The sequence below is a fragment of the Antechinus flavipes genome, chromosome 2 (assembly GCF_016432865.1).
Source record: "Antechinus flavipes isolate AdamAnt ecotype Samford, QLD, Australia chromosome 2, AdamAnt_v2, whole genome shotgun sequence".
Lineage (NCBI taxonomy): Eukaryota > Metazoa > Chordata > Mammalia > Dasyuromorphia > Dasyuridae > Antechinus > Antechinus flavipes.
Window position 1 is genome coordinate 454,917,953 of NC_067399.1, and position 21,695 is coordinate 454,939,647.

At 34.9% G+C, this 21,695-nt stretch overlaps 1 protein-coding gene across 2 annotated transcripts in view; it reads right to left on the bottom strand.

The window, feature by feature from the left end:
- Nucleotides 1-604: 604 nt before the first annotated feature.
- The window catches only part of TNC (tenascin C), a 731,463-nt gene continuing 710,372 nt past the window's right edge, over nucleotides 605-21,695 (bottom strand). For both annotated transcript variants that reach the window (XM_051979516.1, XM_051979515.1), the window contains 11 exons: nucleotides 20,407-20,529; nucleotides 18,585-18,728; nucleotides 17,373-17,492; nucleotides 15,912-16,055; nucleotides 14,134-14,264; nucleotides 10,210-10,342; nucleotides 9,380-9,531; nucleotides 7,522-7,618; nucleotides 6,948-7,109; nucleotides 4,046-4,209; nucleotides 605-1,361 (listed from right to left, as the gene is read on the bottom strand). In XM_051979516.1, the coding sequence (XP_051835476.1) occupies nucleotides 1,251-1,361; nucleotides 4,046-4,209; nucleotides 6,948-7,109; nucleotides 7,522-7,618; nucleotides 9,380-9,531; nucleotides 10,210-10,342; nucleotides 14,134-14,264; nucleotides 15,912-16,055; nucleotides 17,373-17,492; nucleotides 18,585-18,728; nucleotides 20,407-20,529 (1,481 nt within the window). In that variant the 3' untranslated portion in view covers nucleotides 605-1,250. The remainder of the gene's footprint in view (nucleotides 1,362-4,045; nucleotides 4,210-6,947; nucleotides 7,110-7,521; nucleotides 7,619-9,379; nucleotides 9,532-10,209; nucleotides 10,343-14,133; nucleotides 14,265-15,911; nucleotides 16,056-17,372; nucleotides 17,493-18,584; nucleotides 18,729-20,406; nucleotides 20,530-21,695) is intronic.

A 21,695-nucleotide genomic window follows, 5' to 3' on the forward strand; every position in this document is an offset into this window, starting at 1 on the left:
AGAAGCAGAGGCCAAAAAAAGTTCACTTTGGAGAAAGAGAAATATAGGATATAAAGAGGGCCTCCTTAAAGAAAAATGATCTTTTTGTTCTCTTTGATTCAAGAATAGGGTCCACAGGAATTAGGCAGAGGCTCTTTGCTGTCAGATGAAAAGAAATGAACCCTAAGATGATCCTTCCCCTGTTCTGTATTCCTTGCTTTTGTTAGTGATTTTTCACTTTTTGAAGGGAAAGACAGCCAATTACATTGAAAAAGTGACCCATTAAATGTGCATTTCAGCTACTTCAGACCAGGAGCTAGCTGCTCTCAGTTCCTTCTTCCAAGCTCCTGTCAACTTGGCTATTAATGACTTACCCAGTGGAATGACTCACATTACAAATTAGACTCCAGTGACTTAGGGACTCATAGGATATTAGAAGTGGACAAAATCTTAAGGGTCATCCAGTCCAACCTCCTCATCTTACAGACAATGAAACTTGATTGTTTTGAGTCACAAGCCCTGTTACAATTAGGTCTTCAATGTGAGACACATTCCTTCCACTCACTCCTCAATGATGCTGGAGCTAATAGAACACAGATTCAAAGTAGAAAGAAAACCCACCAAGTACATTTAAAAGTAATTGTGCTTTTATTAAAAAAAAATACAATCAGACACTGTCCTGCTGTGTTTTGGAAAGCATGGATCTCTTTAAAAACACTTAGTTTATTATTATTATTATTGCAATCATCATCATCATTATTATTATTATAATATTAATCATATTAATTGGATTTTTATGATTGAAATGGTATTGCTTTTCTGATCTGTTGTATGAAATGTTAAAAAAAAGCCTTCCAATGACACACATTTAATTATAGCTAATAATAATAATGATAATTGTACAGTTTTCTGTAAAATATGGTTGGTTCTAGAACAAACTACCAATGTACAACCTGCTTCTTATGCTTCCTCAGAGCCACCCAAGAGAAAGATCCCATGAAACTGTCACTGGAAGAGTTTTACAGAAACAAACAAACAAACAGAAAATCCCAAAGAAAACCAAAAAGAAAACCCCTTTGAGATCATTGTCTTTGGTGTGAAGGACTTTACTGAAGAATATGTGAAATCGGCATCATTGCTTATATGCTGTTATCAATGCTGTGGCCCTGGTCGAGTGTTTAGGCTTTGGTAAGATCTTCTGTTTCTCTGGACCTTCTTCCCCTCTCTTTCCTTCCCCTTTAATGCCCTTCCTTCTGTTGTCCATGAAATATTTATGCCCTTTTTCTTCTGCCTTCTAGGTTCCGGAAGTTGCTAGGTCTTAGCTTCATTTCAGCAAACTGGATTGAATGCTCATGGCCCTTCCAGTGGAACCAGTTAACACCCTGGAGAAGAGAAAATGGCCCAAGTTGATTTATGGTGGGCAGATTTTATTACCACCCCATTACCATACCATAGGATCTATTATTAGATTTAAAGATGGAAGAGACTTTAGAGTACATCAAATCCAACCTTCTCACTTTATAGATGTAGAAATTATGGCCCAGACAGGCGAAATATCTACTCCCTCTAATATTACTAATTAATTAAGAGTACTAATATTACTCTGAGATAATATTATTAGTAAACCACAGAATTAGAATCTGGGCCCTGGTTTTCTGGATCTAAATCCATTGCTCTTTTTCTAATACTGGGAATTCATGGTTGAACAGAATAAGATAGATCATACCACCCTTTCATTGTACAAAATAGGGATGTTAGGGATAGGTAGAGCTAAAAATAGCAATATTTATATTGTACACAGCTCAGAAATAAACTCATTTCCAGCCAGGAGAACTCTGTGTAGGCTATTCAGGACAGTTATGCCATACCACAAATCTTACTTCGATCTACGTAATTAAAAAATTCTGCCCATCTACTATGCTAAATCATTGCCTACTTGGTAGACAATAACAAGAAGTTACTGAAAGAACTCTGAGCCTCTAGTCCTTCAGAAATGCATTTTTCTATCATCTAGTACTTGTATTATTTCTGTTGAGTTGTCTCAGAAACTGAGGCCCAGAGAAGGGAATATCTCTGGTAAGTGATTGAACAGAGATTAGCCATCCAGCTATCCTATCTCCAAAATCATGATATTATTTTGCAGAGACCTAGATTCAAAGTCATGGGCTTTGCCAATAATTAGCTATGTGATCATATAAATCACTTGATCTCCCTAGGTCTTAATTTTCTCATCTCTAAAATGGATAAGATGTTTGGACAAATTTATTTTTAATGTCTCTTTCAGCTCCTGCATTTTATGCTCTAAGATTTCTTCTGACATTCTGTATTCTAAAGTCCATTGTAGCTCTAAGACAAAACTTCTTAAACTGTGAGTTATGGCCTCCCTGCCACATGAGGTCATGTAACTGAATGTGAAGGCAACCAAAAATTGGGCAACAATAAAAGGTTTCTTAATACAAAAACCAAAAATTAATATAAAATAAAATGTATAATGTATCTGAAGTGTTTCTGGCAGTGCTTGCCTGTGTTGCATTGGTTCTGAATACATACAACATGCACACTTTGGGCTGTATATATTTAACTACTTCCTGAAATACCTTTGCTGAGATTCCAGATGAGGTTGTGTAAAAATTTCCCAGGTAAAAAGGGGTCATGATTGGAAAAAGTTTAAGAAGCCCAGCTCTAAAATACCTTTCAACTTTTTTTTTTTTAATGTTCAGACTCTCCAAAGCTTTTACATTCTCTGTTCTGAGATCTGTCCCAATGTTATGTTATGTTCTAAGGTCATCTTGGACATAATATCATGGAGCATTTTAAAAATATAGAGCTATCTTGTTACTGCACTGATGTTAGAAAATAAGATAAGGCTATGATATTATTTCCTGGATGTGGTACATTAATGCTTAATATCTCAGTGAACTGAAATAAAATGAGCATTGGTCTGGTGCTAGGGAGACCTAGATTCTAGAATTCTGACCATACTAACACTTTAGTGTGTTGTCTGTGGACATGTAGCTTTCCTTTTCTGGGCCCCAATTTTTCTATCCATAAAATGAAGGAATTTGGAGAGCTGATTTTATAAGTTTACTTCTGGTTTTTTAACCTCACTATACAAGGTATGATCTGGAAAACAAAATCAATGAAGGTGATCAGTCCTGAAGGTGATCAATCCTGAAGCACTTTATTTTTAAATTTCTTCAAACAAAACACTCCTCTTATCTCCTGAGGGTTTGTGTTTTTTTTTTTTTTTTAACTGACTGGCCTCCATGCCTGGCATGATCTTCCACCTTATTTCTGCCTTCCAGCTAAAATCTTCCAAGTCTCAGCTAAAACCTCACATTTTTATACATTTTTATTATTAATTACCAATTAATCAATTAATCAATTTCCCTTGATTCTTGTGTCCTCCTCCCCTCTATTAATTATCTTTAATTTATCCTCTATCTTGTTTGTACATAGCTATTTTCATGTTGTCTCCTATATTAGGGCTGTGAGTTTCTTGGGGAAAGAAGGTGATTTTTTCTTTTTTTTTTTTTGTATCAGCACTTAGTATAATGCCTGGCATCTAATAGTAGTAATAAATGCTTATTGTTTCTTAATATTTTTATCTCCATTTTTAGATTTGAGAAAACTGTTGTTTGTCCTTCATTCTCAAAAAGGACCTTGTCATCAGGAAGATGCTGTCATGACATGCAAGGGAGATAGATTTTAAGTGATGGAGAGCTGTACAAAGTCACCAACCTCACTTTCTCTTCTTGAGCCATGTGGGAATAGTGGCAAAATATAAATCACAATGACTAGAGAAGGCCCTGGATGAAGAGGGGACCCTTGACCTTTTTTTAAGCTCAGGTCTTTTAATAACAGGTCTGACTGAGGCAATACCCAAACAGTGATTAAGACTAGGTCAGAAATAAGGCAGAGCGTGGCTTCTTTTGCCTAGTCAAAAAAAAAAAAATGAAGGGATTCAAAGCTATTAAGCAATAAAGGCTGAAGTCTAATTCAGCATTTACTTAGTCAACTCTGCTAGAACATGGCCTAAGTTTCAAGGCCTCCCAGGAAAATTTACCTGACTGTGATTGTTGTCACCATACCGGCCCATAAGGTTTACTCGGTGACAATTCTTATACCAGAAAGCTCCTTTGTAGGACAGAGCACAATTTGTGATGGCTGAATCTGTGTCCTTGTCATATGTAGAGAAGGATCTTCCATTGTGGTAGGCCATGGAATCACCTGTTTGAGCCAAAACAAAACAAAACAAAACAAAAACCTAAATGAGGAAGTGAAAAGCTTAAGTCTGCATTTCTGAAAATTTTGATAGTGAATGACATACTTAGAAATGACTAGTTAGAAGCAGGCCAATATTTGACATTTAAGATTGATATGGAGGGTCACTGTGACTGCATTATTTTAGTTTTTCAGTAATTCTTTAATTGGGAATATCCCAGACAGTGAAATATAAGATAGTTTTTCTTTGAAGATTATTAATCAACTTTCTTTATTCCCAATATCAACTTTCTTTATTCCCGATATTTAAATTAAACTTTTCAGTTATTGATTAAGCTACTCTATAGAAAATATTCCAAATTCTAAGAATTTGGTGGATCTGTGACTTCATTGATATGGATATTCTGTTCTATGATGTAATCCATAGCTCATCAACGTCTCTTCATCCTGTGTGACTCTTATCTGTTTTCCCATGATAAATTTATGAATGTTGATTATGTATGTATATATTAACATTCCTAATGTTTAAGCAAATACTTCTAGATTTAAAACATTGGCCAAACTATTGGATAGAATGTACAGGTTTATTTCAAATACATATATTCTTCCCATCATTTGTCTATGAAGTAAATCAAATGTGATAATGTATACTAAATATTTATAAGCCTAAAAAAGCACCAGCTATTATTATTACTAACAATATTACTACTATTGTTATTGTTTTTGTGTTGTTATGACTATAAAAAGCAATATGGTTTAGTGGCTAGTATCTTGACTTGGAGTCAGCAAGATCTAAAATTTAAAAGGTCCCCTTTAAGATTCGTTATCTTTGAGACCCTAGATAAATCACTGTTTGTGCCATAGATAGTTGGTTTTGGTTTTGGTGTAAGGAGTTCCCTTTTGAGTCTGAAATAAGGGCTCCTCTATATATTTGCTTGCATATCAAATACATTTATTCATTTTACTATGTATGCATATTGATAGTATCTCACATGTAAGTAGATATTTAATGTTTTTTTTTTTTGAATTGAATTAAATTTAATACTTCAGTTTGGTTTTGTTATTGTGGTGTCTCGGTCCACCAGTGCAGGTGATGATTGATTTAAAGTGAACATTCATTCTGAGTTGCTGTTGCTGAGAAGAATTCATCTCCTTGTTGTTAATCTAATGATGAGCCTTCTCTTCTAATTGAGTTAGATTTATCCTCTGACAACAGACATACAGTTTGTAACTGGGGTCCTTTTTGGTTGTACCTTGTAGAACTTGTAATCTCCTAAGCAATATAGTCTTAGGGAACTCAGGATTCTCATAACACTCTAATAAAGCACTGGGGGAGAATGGCAGTGGAGAGGAGAGGTTTACAAGGAGCCATCTAACTGCACTCTTCCCTGATTATTTAATCACTATTATTTTTAAATATTCCATTCTCCAGTAATTCTTTGTTAGAAACTGATTTCTCTGGCATCAACCTCTTCTACATATGTATTCTATTAGTGACTGGGGGGGTCTATTGGGTTTAATTTATTATTTTCTAGTCAAATTTATTGATTTCTATAGACATTTAAGCTTCTCTTCTTGGTTCCATATAAAATGCCTGCAATATTCAATGATTTCAAGATGTGAGACACTCACCACTAAAATGATTGAGCAAGTTATAACAGGGATTCATAGACATTCTTAATAACTGATGCCAGAGAAAGCATGTGAATGGCAGGCAGATATTGATGGAATAAGGGTCTGCTTATGTTTGGTATGTGCTTTTTTTTTAATAGTCATTCTGGAAAAAACAGTCTTATGAGGCTTAGGCTTTATGAATGGAAATAATTCTATACATTTTCTCATAACTCTAGAATTAAACAGACATAACCAATATGCTGCTAGGTGGAGACAATATTTCTGTCTGTTCTGAATATTATTTCCTAGATATTTCTGAATGTTGCGCTTTTGCTTTAGCTTACTCTTAAGCCTGAATTTTTTCCCATTTAGATAAAGAATTGACAGATAGCAAAACCAAGGTTATTTGATGTGATGTTAGAATCAGAAAAGTTCCTAATTTGGTCTTTAGTTTTCTTTATGATGATATGACTTCACTGTGGATTGCAATTTTATTATTTCTGCCTAGACTCATCTTTGCATTTGTCCCCACTGGTATTTTGCATAGTTGCGTCCTGCATATACCTAGATGTGGCTTGAAAATATAGTTTTTCTTTTTGGGAATAATATTCTAGTATTACAAAATCAAAGCATTTCATTAGACTATCAGATTCTTTCCAAGATGAAGACAATTTAATTGAATCGGCTTCAGTGGGAATATGCATTTATCTTGAATTATTCTAATGGGGGATGGCTTACATGATACTCTACCAGTTTCTCTTGTAATACCTATTGTGATCAGTGGCACACATTCTCCATTTTGCTTTGCTTTGATTCAGAGTTGGATCATGAAACAAAGTGAAAGCTGCTATAAACCTCAGAATACTTTCCCTGGCATTGTGTGGTATAACTCCTTGCAATTAAAACTTCCAGGGAAGGAATTTTGTCCTTAGTTCAAGTGATTGCAAAGTCCTCACTTATAATTCTGATTCTTCAAGACCTGTACCAGCCCATATAATTATACTACACTGAATGTTCTTAAATACTAACCTTAGCTTTCCTAGTTTGAAAGGATAAGGAGGATCTTTTTTAGAAGCCACTTTATAAACTTTTTTTGTTTATATACTAAAATCTACCCTTTGGCCCATTACCTGCTGTTCCACTGTATCCATCCACCTTTAGTTTATAGCGGGACTTGGCATCTCCAACGCTGAATCTGTCATATATGGCATAAGCTGTCTCACCATTATCCTGGAGGTCCACCCTCAATTCATACTGTCCTTGGTCAGTGATTTTGTGAATGTTATCCAACCCTGTTGTATAAGAAAGGTTAAATGAATGGGCAGGAAATAAGGTTATAACTTTGTTTACCTTACAATGGGACAAGAATGTGTCTAGCACTCTCAGAAACTTCAAACCTTGGTCCCTGCACATTCAATACATGATTAAATGAATGAATTTAAAGATGAACTTACTTTTAAGATAAAAGAATGCCCCTCTTTAAATGATACCTTTAATGCCTAGGGGACTTTAAATGTTTTTAAAGGAATATTTGTTTTTTGTGTATTCACTAGTGGTAGTATTTTTTCTTTTTAGTAAACTAAAATTATCTCCACAAGATAAATTTTCAAAAAAGAAGGTAGAAGGGGGGATGACATATATGGGGTTTCTTGATGATAGCTAACTTTCTCAGACATTAAAACACAATGTTCAGGGAAGATTTACCAAGCCAAAATTCATCTCCAAGTTTCCCAAATCCCGTAGCATAAGTCCTCCAATTCTGGTAGAAATCTTGATGTCCATTACTACGTCTCAAAAATACCTGTAAAGGCAATAAAAATATCTTTGAATGTTAATGCCATTGAAGGAAATAGCTCACAATTATAATGTCTTAAAGGTTTATAAAAAATGTAATCTCAAGAGAAATAAGAGCTTAAATATCATTCCCATTTTACAGAAAAAAAAAAAAAGAAATGAAGGCTTCAAAGGACTATGATTTGCCCTTGGTCATAGCTATTGAGAGAAAGAATTGGGAAAAAAACCCTACTTTTTCTGTTTCTAAATCATCTTTTTTTTTCTTTGTCCCATGACGTTCTCAAAAAAACGTAGTTTTCTTATTTGTAGTTTAGGCATAGTAATGCCAGGTTTACCTTCTGCACAGGGATGTTGTAAAACTCAAATATGTGAAATATGTGAAAGCCCTTTAAAAAGTATAAACCACAGTACAAAAGTAGCAAGAGTCAGTCAAGTCAGTCATTCAAACAAGTACTACATCATCATTATTTTCATTGACATTGAAGTTGCAATAAAGGATATGATTAAAGCTACAGAAAAAAGAAAGCCAACTGCTTTCCTCCTAATGATGATGATGAAATAATATAGAGTTCATTACTTACATTAGCCCTTAGTTCAAGTGTGAACTACAAGGCATATCTTCTATCAGTGTTCTACATTCTATCTGGGCCTCTTCTCATATGATTATAATGCTACATGTTGGATCTGATAAACAAAGATCCCTACTTGAAAGTTCTGTTGGTCCTGGCTCACCATCATTGAACTAAATGTATAACATGATCCTTCCCCTCTTTGTTTTGTCTTAGATTTTATTCCCTCCCACCAATGGAACACTAAGAAATAATTTATATAAAAATTCAATAGCTGTTATTCCCTAATAGTCTAATTAGAAATGTTTAGGGATAAGACATCATTGAAATTATTTATAAATTTGTTATTTTTTATCTTGTACAATTAATTCCCTTGGGAAATAGTTGTATATGTGTGCTATTTTTAAAAACCCTCTGAGAAGGATAAGCAGGTTTATTAACCTTTCAACTGCTTCTTTCGAGGTGAAGATAAAATTTCTTTCTATGAAGTATGGATTCAGCTTCCTCAAAGTCTAGGCTACCAAAATTTAAGGGGGTCTTGCAGAATCTGTATGGAAATGTGGAGACTAATAGCTATTTGATCTGAGGGAAAAAAAATACTTCAAGAAGTTTCAAAATGGATCATGGTTATATGCAGAGAGCAGTAAACACAAAAGAATGGAGTTCAGGGTTACCTTCCTGTCATATCCCTTTGAACTTCAACTCCTGTAAAGACTACAATTGTGGATTTTTACTATCCCTCTTGCCCTCTGTTTATGTTGGCTATTTCTCAACTTCCTCTTCTCAACCTCTGTTCCCCTCTGAGATGCCGTTCTTCTAAAATTACCTTGTTTTTATTTTGTATATAGTTATAGACATACATCTTATCTTGTCCCTCCTGATTGACTATAAGTTCCTTGAGGACAGGGACTGTTTCACTTTTATCTCCAATGCTTAGAACAATGCTTGAGATCTAATAAGTGTTTAATAAGTATTTTCTGATTGATGGGTTAGTTTATTTTCCCAGAATGTTATTAGGAATCAGTGTTCTATATTCTATCTGGGCCTCTTCTCATATGTTTTAGGCTTTTACAGTTAGAGATGATATTGAAAGGACATTGATTCCTAAACACATCTGCATTGATGGCTTATATTGTCATGATGATATGACATCTAGAAAAATGGAAGTAAGACTAATGATTTGCTTTGTTTATACTCACAATCCATCCTCCTCCATCAGAAGTCATGTCACAGAAAACATTTAGTGGTTGGGCTTTATCCCCATTCAGATAGATAGTGTAGAGTCCAGAAGCTGTTTCTCCATTCAGCATTGTTTGTGAACAATCTTTGGGATATGGGTAGAGGAGTCCAACTATGAGCCAAGAACACAGGAAAAAAAATTCTTAGTGTTCTGATTTAGATGAAGTGAGAAGACAGAGGAACAGAGATGAGTTTAATCAGCCTTAAATTCTGCCCATCATAGAATTATAGAATCTTGTGTGCTTCCTAGGAAGTACACATTGCAGCTGGATGCTTTGGACATCAACCCTGGGGGCAGCACAATTCTCTCCCTTTCAAATAAATTATTAAAAACTCTCTAATCTCTATCTTGCCTCAGTTTCTCTGGTATTACAAAACATTATTGCTTTACTGAGTTCCCAAAGCTGGAAAGGATACCAGAGATCATCCAATCTCATACAAGCCTAAGAATTAAGAGTTTATAGTACTTCTAATATCCCCAATAAATGAGCATATAGCTTCTGCTAAGAGAGTCAACAAGTAGAGAAATCTCTCTATTTATCCTACTTTTGGAGAGCTCTTGAATATTAGGTTTTTCCTTACATCAAGCCAAATTCTGCCTTCCTGCCACTCATTGCTCCTGGGCTTAGGCAGAGCAAGTCTAATTCCTTTACTTTTTTTTTTGAGGCAGCCTATTTTATTTCTGAATAACTAATTGATAGAAAGCTATTTATGCTTGAATAAGAGGAACACTAACAGATTTAACCCCATTATGTATACACTTCTTTCCATTTGCATTTATACTTCTTACTTGTTGTGAAAATAGTCTGAATGAGTTTGCTCCTCAGGGCTCCCTTCAAGGCCTGGATCTTGGCAGTATAATGTGTGGATGGGCTCAGCTCTGTGAGGGTGTAGGTATCTGTGTCAGGTCCCAAGATGACTTCCTAAGGGTTAAAGGGAAGACAGTTAAAGGGAAGACATTAGGCATTTCTTTCTTTTTTTGTTCTACAAAACAGAGGTCGTCCCAAATGAATAGCACTGATCATTAACTTGTGTTCTTAGAATTTTATTATTGATAGTATTTTCTATCTTTTTGTTTTCAGCTTAAGTTCTTGAATCTGTAATTTTGTTGTTTTCCTTTGAAAGCATATATGGACAGATACATGAATGCATAGGAATATGTATACATAAATATATGTGTACATGCATGTATATGCATGTATTTAGCTAAATCTGTTGTTTTCATTCATCATTCTTAAAGAACAACAATGATATCACAAGGGTAATGACTTGTATATAAATAGGATTTAAGTGAGGTAGAGCTGAGATAGGATTTAAGTGAGGTAGAGCTGAGCAAAGTCATTAACCTTAAATTTCATTTTTGTAAGGAATCTCTCCAGAGGAAACTTCATCCATCAATGTAGATTTCACCAACCCACATATTCAATCACTTCCCACAATTTCTTGCACTGGTCTTTTGTCCCCATTCACACAGTCCTAAAAGTACCATCTTTTAGGCTCTCATCACCTCTTGTCTGGACTAAATGCAATAACTTTCTAATTAATTGATTGTCCCATTGCCACTATTCCTCTTTTCGGTTCCGTCTTTCACACCATCTCCCCAGCTATTTTTTATTGAAATATCTCTAATGACTTCAAAAAAAAAACTTGGAGACCCAAGATGTGGAATGTAGTGGAAAGAGCATTACATTTAGAGTCAAGAGATTTGGCAACTAATTTGCATATTATTACATTTCTACCACAAAAAGAGGTTTTGAAAGATGAAATGAATTAACATGTATGAGAGGCTTTGAAAAATGGAAAGGATTATGCAAATATAAAGTGCTTTTTTGTATTAATAAATAACCTTTTATATTAAAACAACATATTTATTAAGTACTGCCTGTGTGCAATCTACTATCTGTCTCTATATCTGTCTGTATGTCTTATCTACCTACCAATTTGCAAAGTATGAGAAGACAACATTCTCAGAGGTAAAATCCCAAATCAAATACAGCTTACTTTTTACTGATACTATAAATTATTCCCTTATGAGATTGTTTTGTTGGCTAGATAAATAAACACTCCTAGCCAGCTAGATACTTCAGGAATGTTGCTGTTGATAATGTACTAGAAGGAAAATGAGTACTTAACCCACTTCAATTCATATTATTTTAGTGTTTTTTTCTGTGATAATTAGCCATATCTAAACAAATGCCAGTGAATGAATGACTATTGCCTTAAGTGCTAATGAATAACTTAATATAGCTCTAAAGACACCTTTCAAGAAATAAATTATCAGCTTGATCTTTTCCTTCTTTTCTCTTTCCTACCTCTCCAACCAAAAATAATAATTAAAAAAAAAAAACAAATCTCAAAGGATTTTATTAATACTGTGAAAACTCTCTGAAAAAAAACCACCCTATACTTTTCATTTATTATTTATTCATTCATTTATTCATCTACCATTTATTAAGCATCAAGTTTGTGCTGGGTGTTGGGAAGATTAAAAATAAATAGGGAAGACAAGGTCTCTACTATCATGTATCTTAGTTTAGTGCAGTGATGAGACAAATACAGATAGATAACTATAATGTGAAATATTATGAAACATGCATTTTATTTTAGTGCATGTCATCCCCCTTTTCAGTCTTTAAAAATCATATTCATTGACCTTTTCATTTTCAGTTATACAGAAATGAGACTAACACTATAGTTCTCCTTTGTGTATTATTTTTTAAGATAGGATTTGAATAGTAAATGTTCCCGGCCATTTAATATCCATGAACTTTCTGAGTCCTTCATGTCTGTTACCTTGAAACTATATGAACAAACTGCTATCATGTCTTACCGTATTCATTACATTGTAACCAGATAATTACTTATCAGTTGCCCATAGCTGCTTTAGGAAAAGCTTCTCTAAGCAATTTAGAGGCAGGTTGTTATTAGGATAATGGCCAAATGAAAAAAAATCACTGAATGAAATGACTATCATCCTTTTCTTTTCACATGGCTTTATTTTATAAAGAGCTTGAAAACCTTCTCAAGATGTATTATATAGCTTAGGATGATTCTGATTTTCTTACTCTAGCTATATCTACACAAAGAAGAAAATTAGTTATGACAATGAAAAGATTCATGGTAGGTATAAGTGAATTGCAGCATATAACCTACTGATAACCTTAGGTCATCATCAAAGACATGTTTGATTGGAAAAGGGGGTGACTTGGCAAGAGAAATAACAGATGGACAGGTTTAACCCAAAGGAACACTACTAGAGAACCCTGGGTAAATTATCCAAGGATGTCTCGAAAAGACATGGACAAAAATTACACAGAAAACAAAAGTGTAGGTGGATGGGGTGATATACATATATGCCAGCACAGATCCAGTGACTAATCACTGTAAGAAAAGAAAGAGGATACTGCCACTTCCCTGATTTATCTTGAGACTTATCTAATTATATCATACCTTCTCTAGTTAAGACATTTCAAGGAAAATTATGATTTTTTTTTTGCCTTAAAGATAATAGCCTTTCCCCCTATATTTAAAAATATATTTTGTATGTCAGTGACACATTTTTTAACATCTTAAAATGTAAACATATATTTCTATAAAGAGGCATAAAAAGAAATATTTTTCTCTACTCAATGAAATATAGAGTGTCCAAGAGGAACCACTAGATTCAGAAAGGGTCTCCAGATCTAGATTTGAATAAAATAAAAAGAACACTAAACTTGGAGTCAAGAGACTTGAGTTTGAGACCTAATTCTAACATTTATTGATTACAAAGGCCTTTGAATCAGCCATTTTTCAATTGTCTCTGATTCTCCATGACTCCATTTGGGCTTTGGCAAAAATACTGAGGTGGTTTGTCATTTCTTTATCTTATTTTACACATGAGGAAACTGAGGCAAACAGGGTTAAGTGATTTGCTCAGGATCACACACAGCTGGTAAGTATTTGAGACCATGTTTAAACTCGTGAAAATGAGTTTTCTAAGCCTAGAAGCTCTATTATACCATTTCTACCCTCATATGGTACTTGACAAGTCCCTTAATTTTCTGAGTACCACTTAGGAGAAAACAGTTCTTAGTACAGGGATAATACTGCTTGTATCACCCTCCTTCAAAGTGTGGTATTGATGATGGTGATGATATTAGTTAGCATTTACATAGCTCTATATTGTACCAAGTATTATGCTAAGTATTTAATGGTAGTTGCTATTATCATCTCCATTTTGTAGTTGAAACTGAGTCAGACAGAGTTTAAGTGACTTGACCAAACTAGTATTTTTGGCTGTATTCCATTTCAGGTCTTCTTGACTCCAGGCCTCACACACTGTCCACTAATCTCGCCTTCCTCAAGATAGAAAAGTACCATTTTTACCTACTGCTCTTTAGAAACATATTGTTGCACAATAATACTGACATTTTATAGAGTTTTAAGGTTTGCAAACTGTTTTACATATAATACATCATTTGATCCTTACACCACAAGTCTATGAAATAGGCATTATTCTTATTATTTCCATTTTATGGACAAAGAAACTGAGGATGAGAGAGTTTACCTAGGAAGTATCTGAGACAGAATTTTAATCCATCTTTTTTACTCCAAGTACAATATTCTATTCACTATATCAGCTACTTGCTTATTTCTTTTTCACATATGAGAAAATCTGAATGGCAAATAATGTTACTGACAAGTTATTCAACAAATTCAAACAAAATTGTACCTTGATTGTTCCATCCACAGATTCATAGATGAGGAGATAACCAGTTACAGGCGCACGAGGGGCCCTCCATTTTAACAGTGCTGTTTCTGATTGAACTTCAGTTGCCACCAAATCTCTTGGAGAATCCAGATCTAGAAAAGTCAAGGTATTTAATAACAAAGGAAGTAGAATGCTGTCTTAGAACGTTCTTGGGCTGGGAACCTGGAAATTTTCATTGTCAGTTTTACTCCCTTACTAACTCACTATATTATGTCACTCAAACTCTTTCTCTATGTGGACTTCAGTTTGTCCCCCTTGTAAGATGATGGAATTTAAAAACATGATCTTGAATATCCCTTTACATGGTCATACATTCTATGACAAATATAAAATTTGCTTGTGATGATCCCTGAAGGGGGCCAATGGCAAGGAATATGGCAAAATACTAGGTAGACTAGGAAGGCTGAGGACATTTGAATCTTGCCAGTGATCCATGATAAGGTATGATTTATCCAGCTGGTACAGATCCAAGGTGAATGGGGAATTTTTGCTTAGGAGAGTTCTTAAAAATGGCTTCATAGGTAAACTGAACTATCTGAGTAGTTTATATTTCTGTACTTATTCACAGACTCTTGAATTCTTCCTGACTTATACAATTTCTCTATTGGGCAAGATAAAGGCTGTCCTAAGTCCAGAAAAAAAAAGATAAAATAAAATAAATTGACTGTGACTAGAAGTAATTCTGTAGCATTTCTACAGAATTTCTAGTGGTAATGGTAGTAAACTTAATCTTAAAGTGAAGCTTTGTCTATCTACTGTAAAATACTAGGATACTAGAGAGCCAGAAGTGACCTTGGAAATTATCTGATCATCTGGTTTTTCTGACCCTTAACTTTACAAAGGTAATTAGTATCCAATATTGAAAAGAAGAATTTACAGAGGACTCACATGATTTAAACCCCCTCTTCCATAAATGTATAGAATAAAAGAATGTTGGATCATGAGAACTGGAAGGGATCTTAGATACTTGTGTAAATTCCTTGATTTTGCAAATAAAAAAAATTGAATTGAATCTCAGAGAAGGAATGAATGTATTCAAGGATTTACAGAGAGTTTGTGATAGAGCCAGGATTAAACTTATCTGAGTTCCATAAATTCACTTAACAACCAGAGGTTCTATTCTTTTCAGACAGTCTATGAATCTTTGAAATAATTGGTTTTGAAGAGAGAGATCTTAGGAGAAGTGTGCTGATGGAGGCATGAATTAAAATTTCATGGAGCTTCACTACACTTGCTACTGGTGTAACCGTAGATATCTAACAACATCTGAACCTTAGTTTTCCTCATCTGTAAAATGGAGACTTGGTCTTTGGTGAAAAGGGTAAGTAGAAACTGGTGTTGGCACTTACCTCTGGGATATCATTGGTCACCATTTTTATTAAAGTCCACAAAAAGATTGCAATGTGTAAAAGTCTAATGGGCAACCTTGGGAAAATTTGTTTGCAAAAATCTCTTAAAATGTTTTCTTGCATATAATGTAAATTTTTAAAATGCTGGTTTTAGGGTCAAAGTGGGCTGCTTTTCTGCTTAAACAGCTTTCTAGTTTTATAAAGTTTTCCTAGTCCATTGAGAGAATAAGGTTATTTCTCAGTTAAAAGATGAATAGGCTCATAATGTATTTTTAAAAGTCTTTATAGAATAGGCATTGATGGTTTCTGTTGTTGCTGGTGTGTGCAGTTAAACATTGGATGTAAGGAAGGACTGGCCTCTAAGGCAAAGCTGTTGAAATTAATTAGTACCTGTTGTGAAACGAGTGGTAATTATGGAACTTTTCTGTGGTCCCTTCTCTGCAAAGATCCTTAGTGTGTACTCTGTTGCAGGCTCAAGGTCATTCAAAGCATATTCCACTGTGTTTCCAGATACCGTTTGAGTCACTTCTGGCACTAAACATCAAAGACATGAATAAGGACAGTTAAAGTGCAGTTTGAGACATTAACCATATTGGAAAGCAGAAAACTCAGCTCCATCAGAGATGAAAACCTTTAGTGACCCTCTGGGGAAATTCAATTTGATTTCTTAAGGGGCTCATATGCCTAGGTCTCTCTCAAGTCTGATACAAAGGATTTATCATAATGAAATTGGATTTTTCTGGGCATGAAATCAGAAGATGAAATTGGGGACAGACGATGCTTTCCACATGTTACAGACCTGAGTAGCTGTTTAATCAGGCTAACTTAAAAAAAGAAAAGAGAAAGAGAAATGCAAAACCTTCCAAAAAGATTTCCGGGTTGGTAGGTCCACTACACTGCCTTCTTGCACTATTTCCTGCCTTCTTCCATGAGCCAGTTCCCTCATCTTCCTTAATTACAAACCCTTTCAAATAGTTTACCACTATTAAGTCAATGCATTAAGTGGAAGGATCAAAAATGCCTCCTGGAGAAGATACAATCAGAGTTATTTCCCTTCATCTTTTCTGCCCAAGATACAGTCCCATGAAAACCAAAGCACAATGATACAGACATTAGAAATATATCTTTGTTCCTTGCCCCTCTAATTTTTTTTAGGTTCATCGTGATTTATTTTGGGCCTTGATTCTAAGTTGATTCTGTTAGTTTGGATTTCTGGGAATATAAGTAAATATCCTAGAGATTTAGAAAAATCTCTTTTTTTTGCTGCTTGCACAGATCATTCTTTTTAGTAGTTGCAAAGAGGAAGAATAATAATAAAAATTACTGCAAAATCAAAACTTGCTGCTGTTTTCTTCTGGGGAATCCATGTGCAGCTGCAGTATATTTTGATCTCAAATCAGCTTGAATCTGTGGGCAACCTTCTTGTCTTCCCTACTTCCTCTGCTGGAGATGATTGATATCCAGAAAGTTGTTTTCTTCCAAGCAACCCCTTCACTTTGATGAAGTGAATGGAAATCTCTAGCTTATCTCTGATTTTCCAACTTTTCCAATTTTGCTTTTTTACCACATGGAATGCTAATTCTCCTAATGAATTCACTTGATGAAACCACAATATTCTCCTGCTTTGCCAAACAACAAGCAGAGGTATATGGGTAAACTATTCTTATATTTTGATGGGCTCAGCTAGGATTACTGAAAAAAAAATAGACCTGGGAGCAAAATTACTGACCTATTAAATTGAGTTTTCTGAATTCCTGTTCTTTCCTAAATATGTCAGTGAAAAGAAGAAATTTCTGATGGGATGGAGATGCCATGGAAAGAAGGCAGAGAAACTTTGATATATGACATTACCTTTGTCCCCAGTATAGGAGATGACATAACTATCCACGGTAGCTATGGCTGGCTGCCACATGGCCAGAGCTTCAGAGTCAGTGATATTAGCAGCCATCAAACCAGACGGGCCATCCAGAGCTGAAGAGAAAGAGGCAGTTATGTCAAAGACAATAAATAGAGAGCTATGGCCTTTATTTCCTTGTTTTCCAAATAAAAAGCTAAACTTCTCTATTGCTCTTTCTGGCTCTAGTATTCTCTGTCCTAAGATTCTTTCCAACCCTAATATTCCAAGTTCTCACATTTTAATGCAATATTTATATTGCACTTTAAGGTTTACTAAACATTTGATATTTACCATCACTTTTGCGCCATACAACATTCCTGTGAGGCAGGTGCTATTATTACCTTGATTTGAAATAAGAGGGAACTGTCAGTATTCAATAGTAGTCAATAAATATGTAGTAAATGCCTGCTGTATCTCAGGTAAATATAAATTTCTAAATTAAAAGGGTTACAAATAAAAAGTATTTAGTCTCTGCCAACACAGAAAATGAAGCCAAAAGGGTCAGGGAGAGGGAGGAGGGCAAGTGAGAGGCCTTTAGAAATTAAGTGACCTACCCAGAGTGATATAGCTACTAAATGTCTGAGGCAGACTTTGAATTTGAGTCTCCTTGACTCCAAATATGGCATTTTATCCACGGTTCCTGAAGACAGCTAGGGAGGCCTGGTGTTAGGAAGATCTGAGTTCAAATCTAGCCTCAGATGCTTAGTTGCTATGTGACCTTGGGCAAAGTACTTTTTCTCTTTGTTTCAGTTTTCTCATCTCTCAAATGGGAATAACAGCACCTACCTTATAGGGTTGTTGTAGGGACTAAATGAAATATTTCTAAAGTGCTTAGCAAAGTACTTGCTACTTAATAAAGGTATGCTCCCTTCTATTTCTTCTAGCTGCCTTCTAGATTCTCCTGTGCCAGCTATGATCCTAAAAGCACCCTACATTTTTTGTTCCTTTTCGTGAGCTTGCTATTTTATGGAATACTAATGTTGCAGTGAAATTTTGAGCATCTTCTACAGTATGTTGTATATAGTAGGTACTACTATCACTTGTTAAAATTTAAGGGCAGTCAAGAGTTAGGGAATGAAAGATGTACTGGTTTGCAAATATCCTCTGAGAGGATATTGATATGAGAGGATACTGTCAAAAAAACTTTTAGCTTGATGAAATGGTACCTGTTGTGAGAGTTCCTGTCACAGGCTCACTTTCTTCAAAGCCCTTGATTGAAATGATACTGACAAGATATTCCACTCCAGGCATCAATCTCACCAGCCTAGTCTGAGTCTTGCTTCCATCCACTGTTATCACTGAAGGTGTTCCTGGAACACAGAAAAAGAAACAGGCATCAGGTGAGGTCTGGGTGAAGCTGGAATCTCTGGCCACCTTTTAAAGTAGTTATCCACACACATACATCTGGATATATGAACACATGCACACACACAGATATGAAATGAACTATCCATTTTTTTAAAAAAATTATTCCTTAAGATATCATTTGTTCCCGGTTTCCCAGGTAAGTATTAGTTTCTTAAAAGTGTTTTTTCCCCCTCCATTGGGACAAATGCCAAAAAATCTTAGGTTGAAGAGAAAAAATAATTACAACAAGATTAAAATGTCAAGTTTTCTTTCAGAGGTAGGTTGGCATGTGATACAGCTTATTTTCTTTCTCAGAATGTTTTCCAAATTCTCTCTGTTATGTATTCTATCCACCAAACATGTTATAGGCTCTTTAACCAAATGAAATAACATATGTAAAGAACTTTGTAGATCTTCAAATGCTATATAAAGGTAAACTATTATTAGCTATTATTAACACAGGAATTGTAATTCTGTTAATACTATTAAGACATTTTACAGGAGAAGAGAATGATTGTATTTGGCATCTTTTTCTACTAATAATCAACAATACTGAGAATTTTGCAGCATTCCATTTCTATGGGCCTGTTTTGTATACATGGATATAATATTAGCAAATGGAGGAGGGTCCATGATAAGGTCTGCAGATGTTTTTGCCAGGAACAAAGGCATTTGGGGATATAGGGCCATATGGGGTTATGTTGTAAAAAAAAAAAGTAGGATTATTCTTTCATGGATGGTCCTTTGAGGTCACAGATACCTGGTTCTTAATGGACTAAGTAGCAAAGACTTTTCTACTTTTAGGGAAGACTTGAAGGAGTCTATTCATTGATAGAAACACAGTTTCCTCAGATTAGGGGCCTTTACCTTTAGGGAGAACAGTCTTATAATTAATACCAAAGCCTTTGTCTTACTAGTTTTAAACTCCTGAAATAGGGTGTCATGAATGGAAGTCCACAGTATCTTAAATCTGTACAATACATGAATTTTGTTGAATGAATTTAAAATTTTTTAAAATAAATTTTAAATTTTTATTTTTTAAATTTTAAGTTAAATGACTTTTAAAGGAACCATCATCAACCCTTGCCTTTCCTTTGTCTCTCTCCTGAATTAGGGCTGCCCAGACTCTATACAGGAGGAGCTGATGGGAAGAGGGAAATTCCTGCTCATACCACTTGTATGTTAACTTATATTTACCACATCTTGGCATTTGCCTAAGATCTTCTGAGACTCACTATCTGCCATGTTCTTTCTTCCTCTAGACTCACAAATATTGAACATCTGCTAATGTACCCTGGACCTTGCTATCTGCCCTGTACTTGGATTCTCATATTTGTTGTTTCCTCCAATTAGAGCATAAACTCCTTGAAAGGAGTATCCCTAGTGCTTAGCATAATGCTTGGCACATAGTAAGTTTCAATATGTCTTTTCATTCATTCTTCCATGCTGACATTCTAAGATTCTAGAGTTTACCAAAATCGTTTTATATATTAGTTCTTTCAGAATTAGTCTCAAAAAGGAGGACTTTTCTTCTCTTTGCTACAGACAAGGATGATAAATCCAAAACTATTAGTTCCTTTTATCGATTCACCCCAAATTTCCAAGGTTCCTCAATTCTTTTTCTTTGCCTTAGACTCTTACCTCCTGAAACAGGGATATATGTGATCCGGAAACTCTCCACCTGTGAAGTAGGTGCTGTCCAGCTAACGGTGGCAGAGTTTTCAGTGATGTCGGAGAAGAAGATTTCTTTTGGTGATCCCATGGCTGCAAAAGAGAGTACAATAGCAAATAAAAAAAAAACAATCTGAAACTCTGCTTGATTATCAATTGGTTATTTTTCCTATGAAGGCAGTCATTCTTGGATTTTTATTCTGAGAAAATGAAACAGATTTTTGTCCATGTTGAGTCCTGCAGATGCAAAATTTTTTGATCTGAAAATAGAACCAGCATTTTATCAAAATCATGATTCCTTAGCTACAACATAATGTTTGCTTTTTACTCAGTAAGAATGAATTCCATCATTATGTTATACATCCAAGGAAAGGAGGAAGATTTCAGAATTTATGGGAACATCTGGGAATCCAGAAGGTAATATGAACATACTCAGAACTTGAGCTGGAAAAAGAAGGGCACAATCTTAGAGGGAGGAGTTTGTGATGAATGGGGAAAAAGACAAATTTCCCTAACTTCATAATTCTTGAGAATAACTTCTGTGCCCATCCAAATACCATCCAAGGTAGTTCATAAGATGAGAGAAGGAAGGAAAAGAGAGAGAGAGAGTTCACAAGATGAGAATCACTTCTGTACTCCGTCCAGTACCCCAGATGAAAAGGGGAAAGAAAGAGAGAGAGAGAGAAAGATGAGGTAAAACAAAACAAGAAAAGAATAAAGATGAGGAAGAGGGAAAATGGAAATTATACCTTAGACTATTTCTGACATTACCTCACCTCCTCTTCTTGCCAATACATGCACATACACATACTCTGACTATGAAGCCTATGCACATTTATGGGTTCCACAGAGGCAAATCAAATTGATCTTTCTAAATTCAAGATTCTGCTTTCCTTTGAAAAACAATCTCAGTAAGGCCTCTCTCTCTCTTTGAAAACAAACAACTGAGATAAAAATAACAATCAGAAAATAAACTTAAAAATGTCCTGTTTATAAATTAGGGTCAGAATCATGGTATGGTCTTTGATCTGGCATCTTTTTTATGGGAGTTGGGGTTGGGAAGCAAGAACTGGGAATATGACTTCTTTAAAAGTTTTGGAATGCCCAGTCTTGGGGGAAAGGATGTCTTTCATGATTGTCTAAACATCATCAGAATAACCTTACAGCATTATGTAAACATGATTTTTTCCTTTGCAAAGTCCATTCCATACTTAATTACATCATATCATGTAAGTATTAGCAATATTCCCATTTTACAT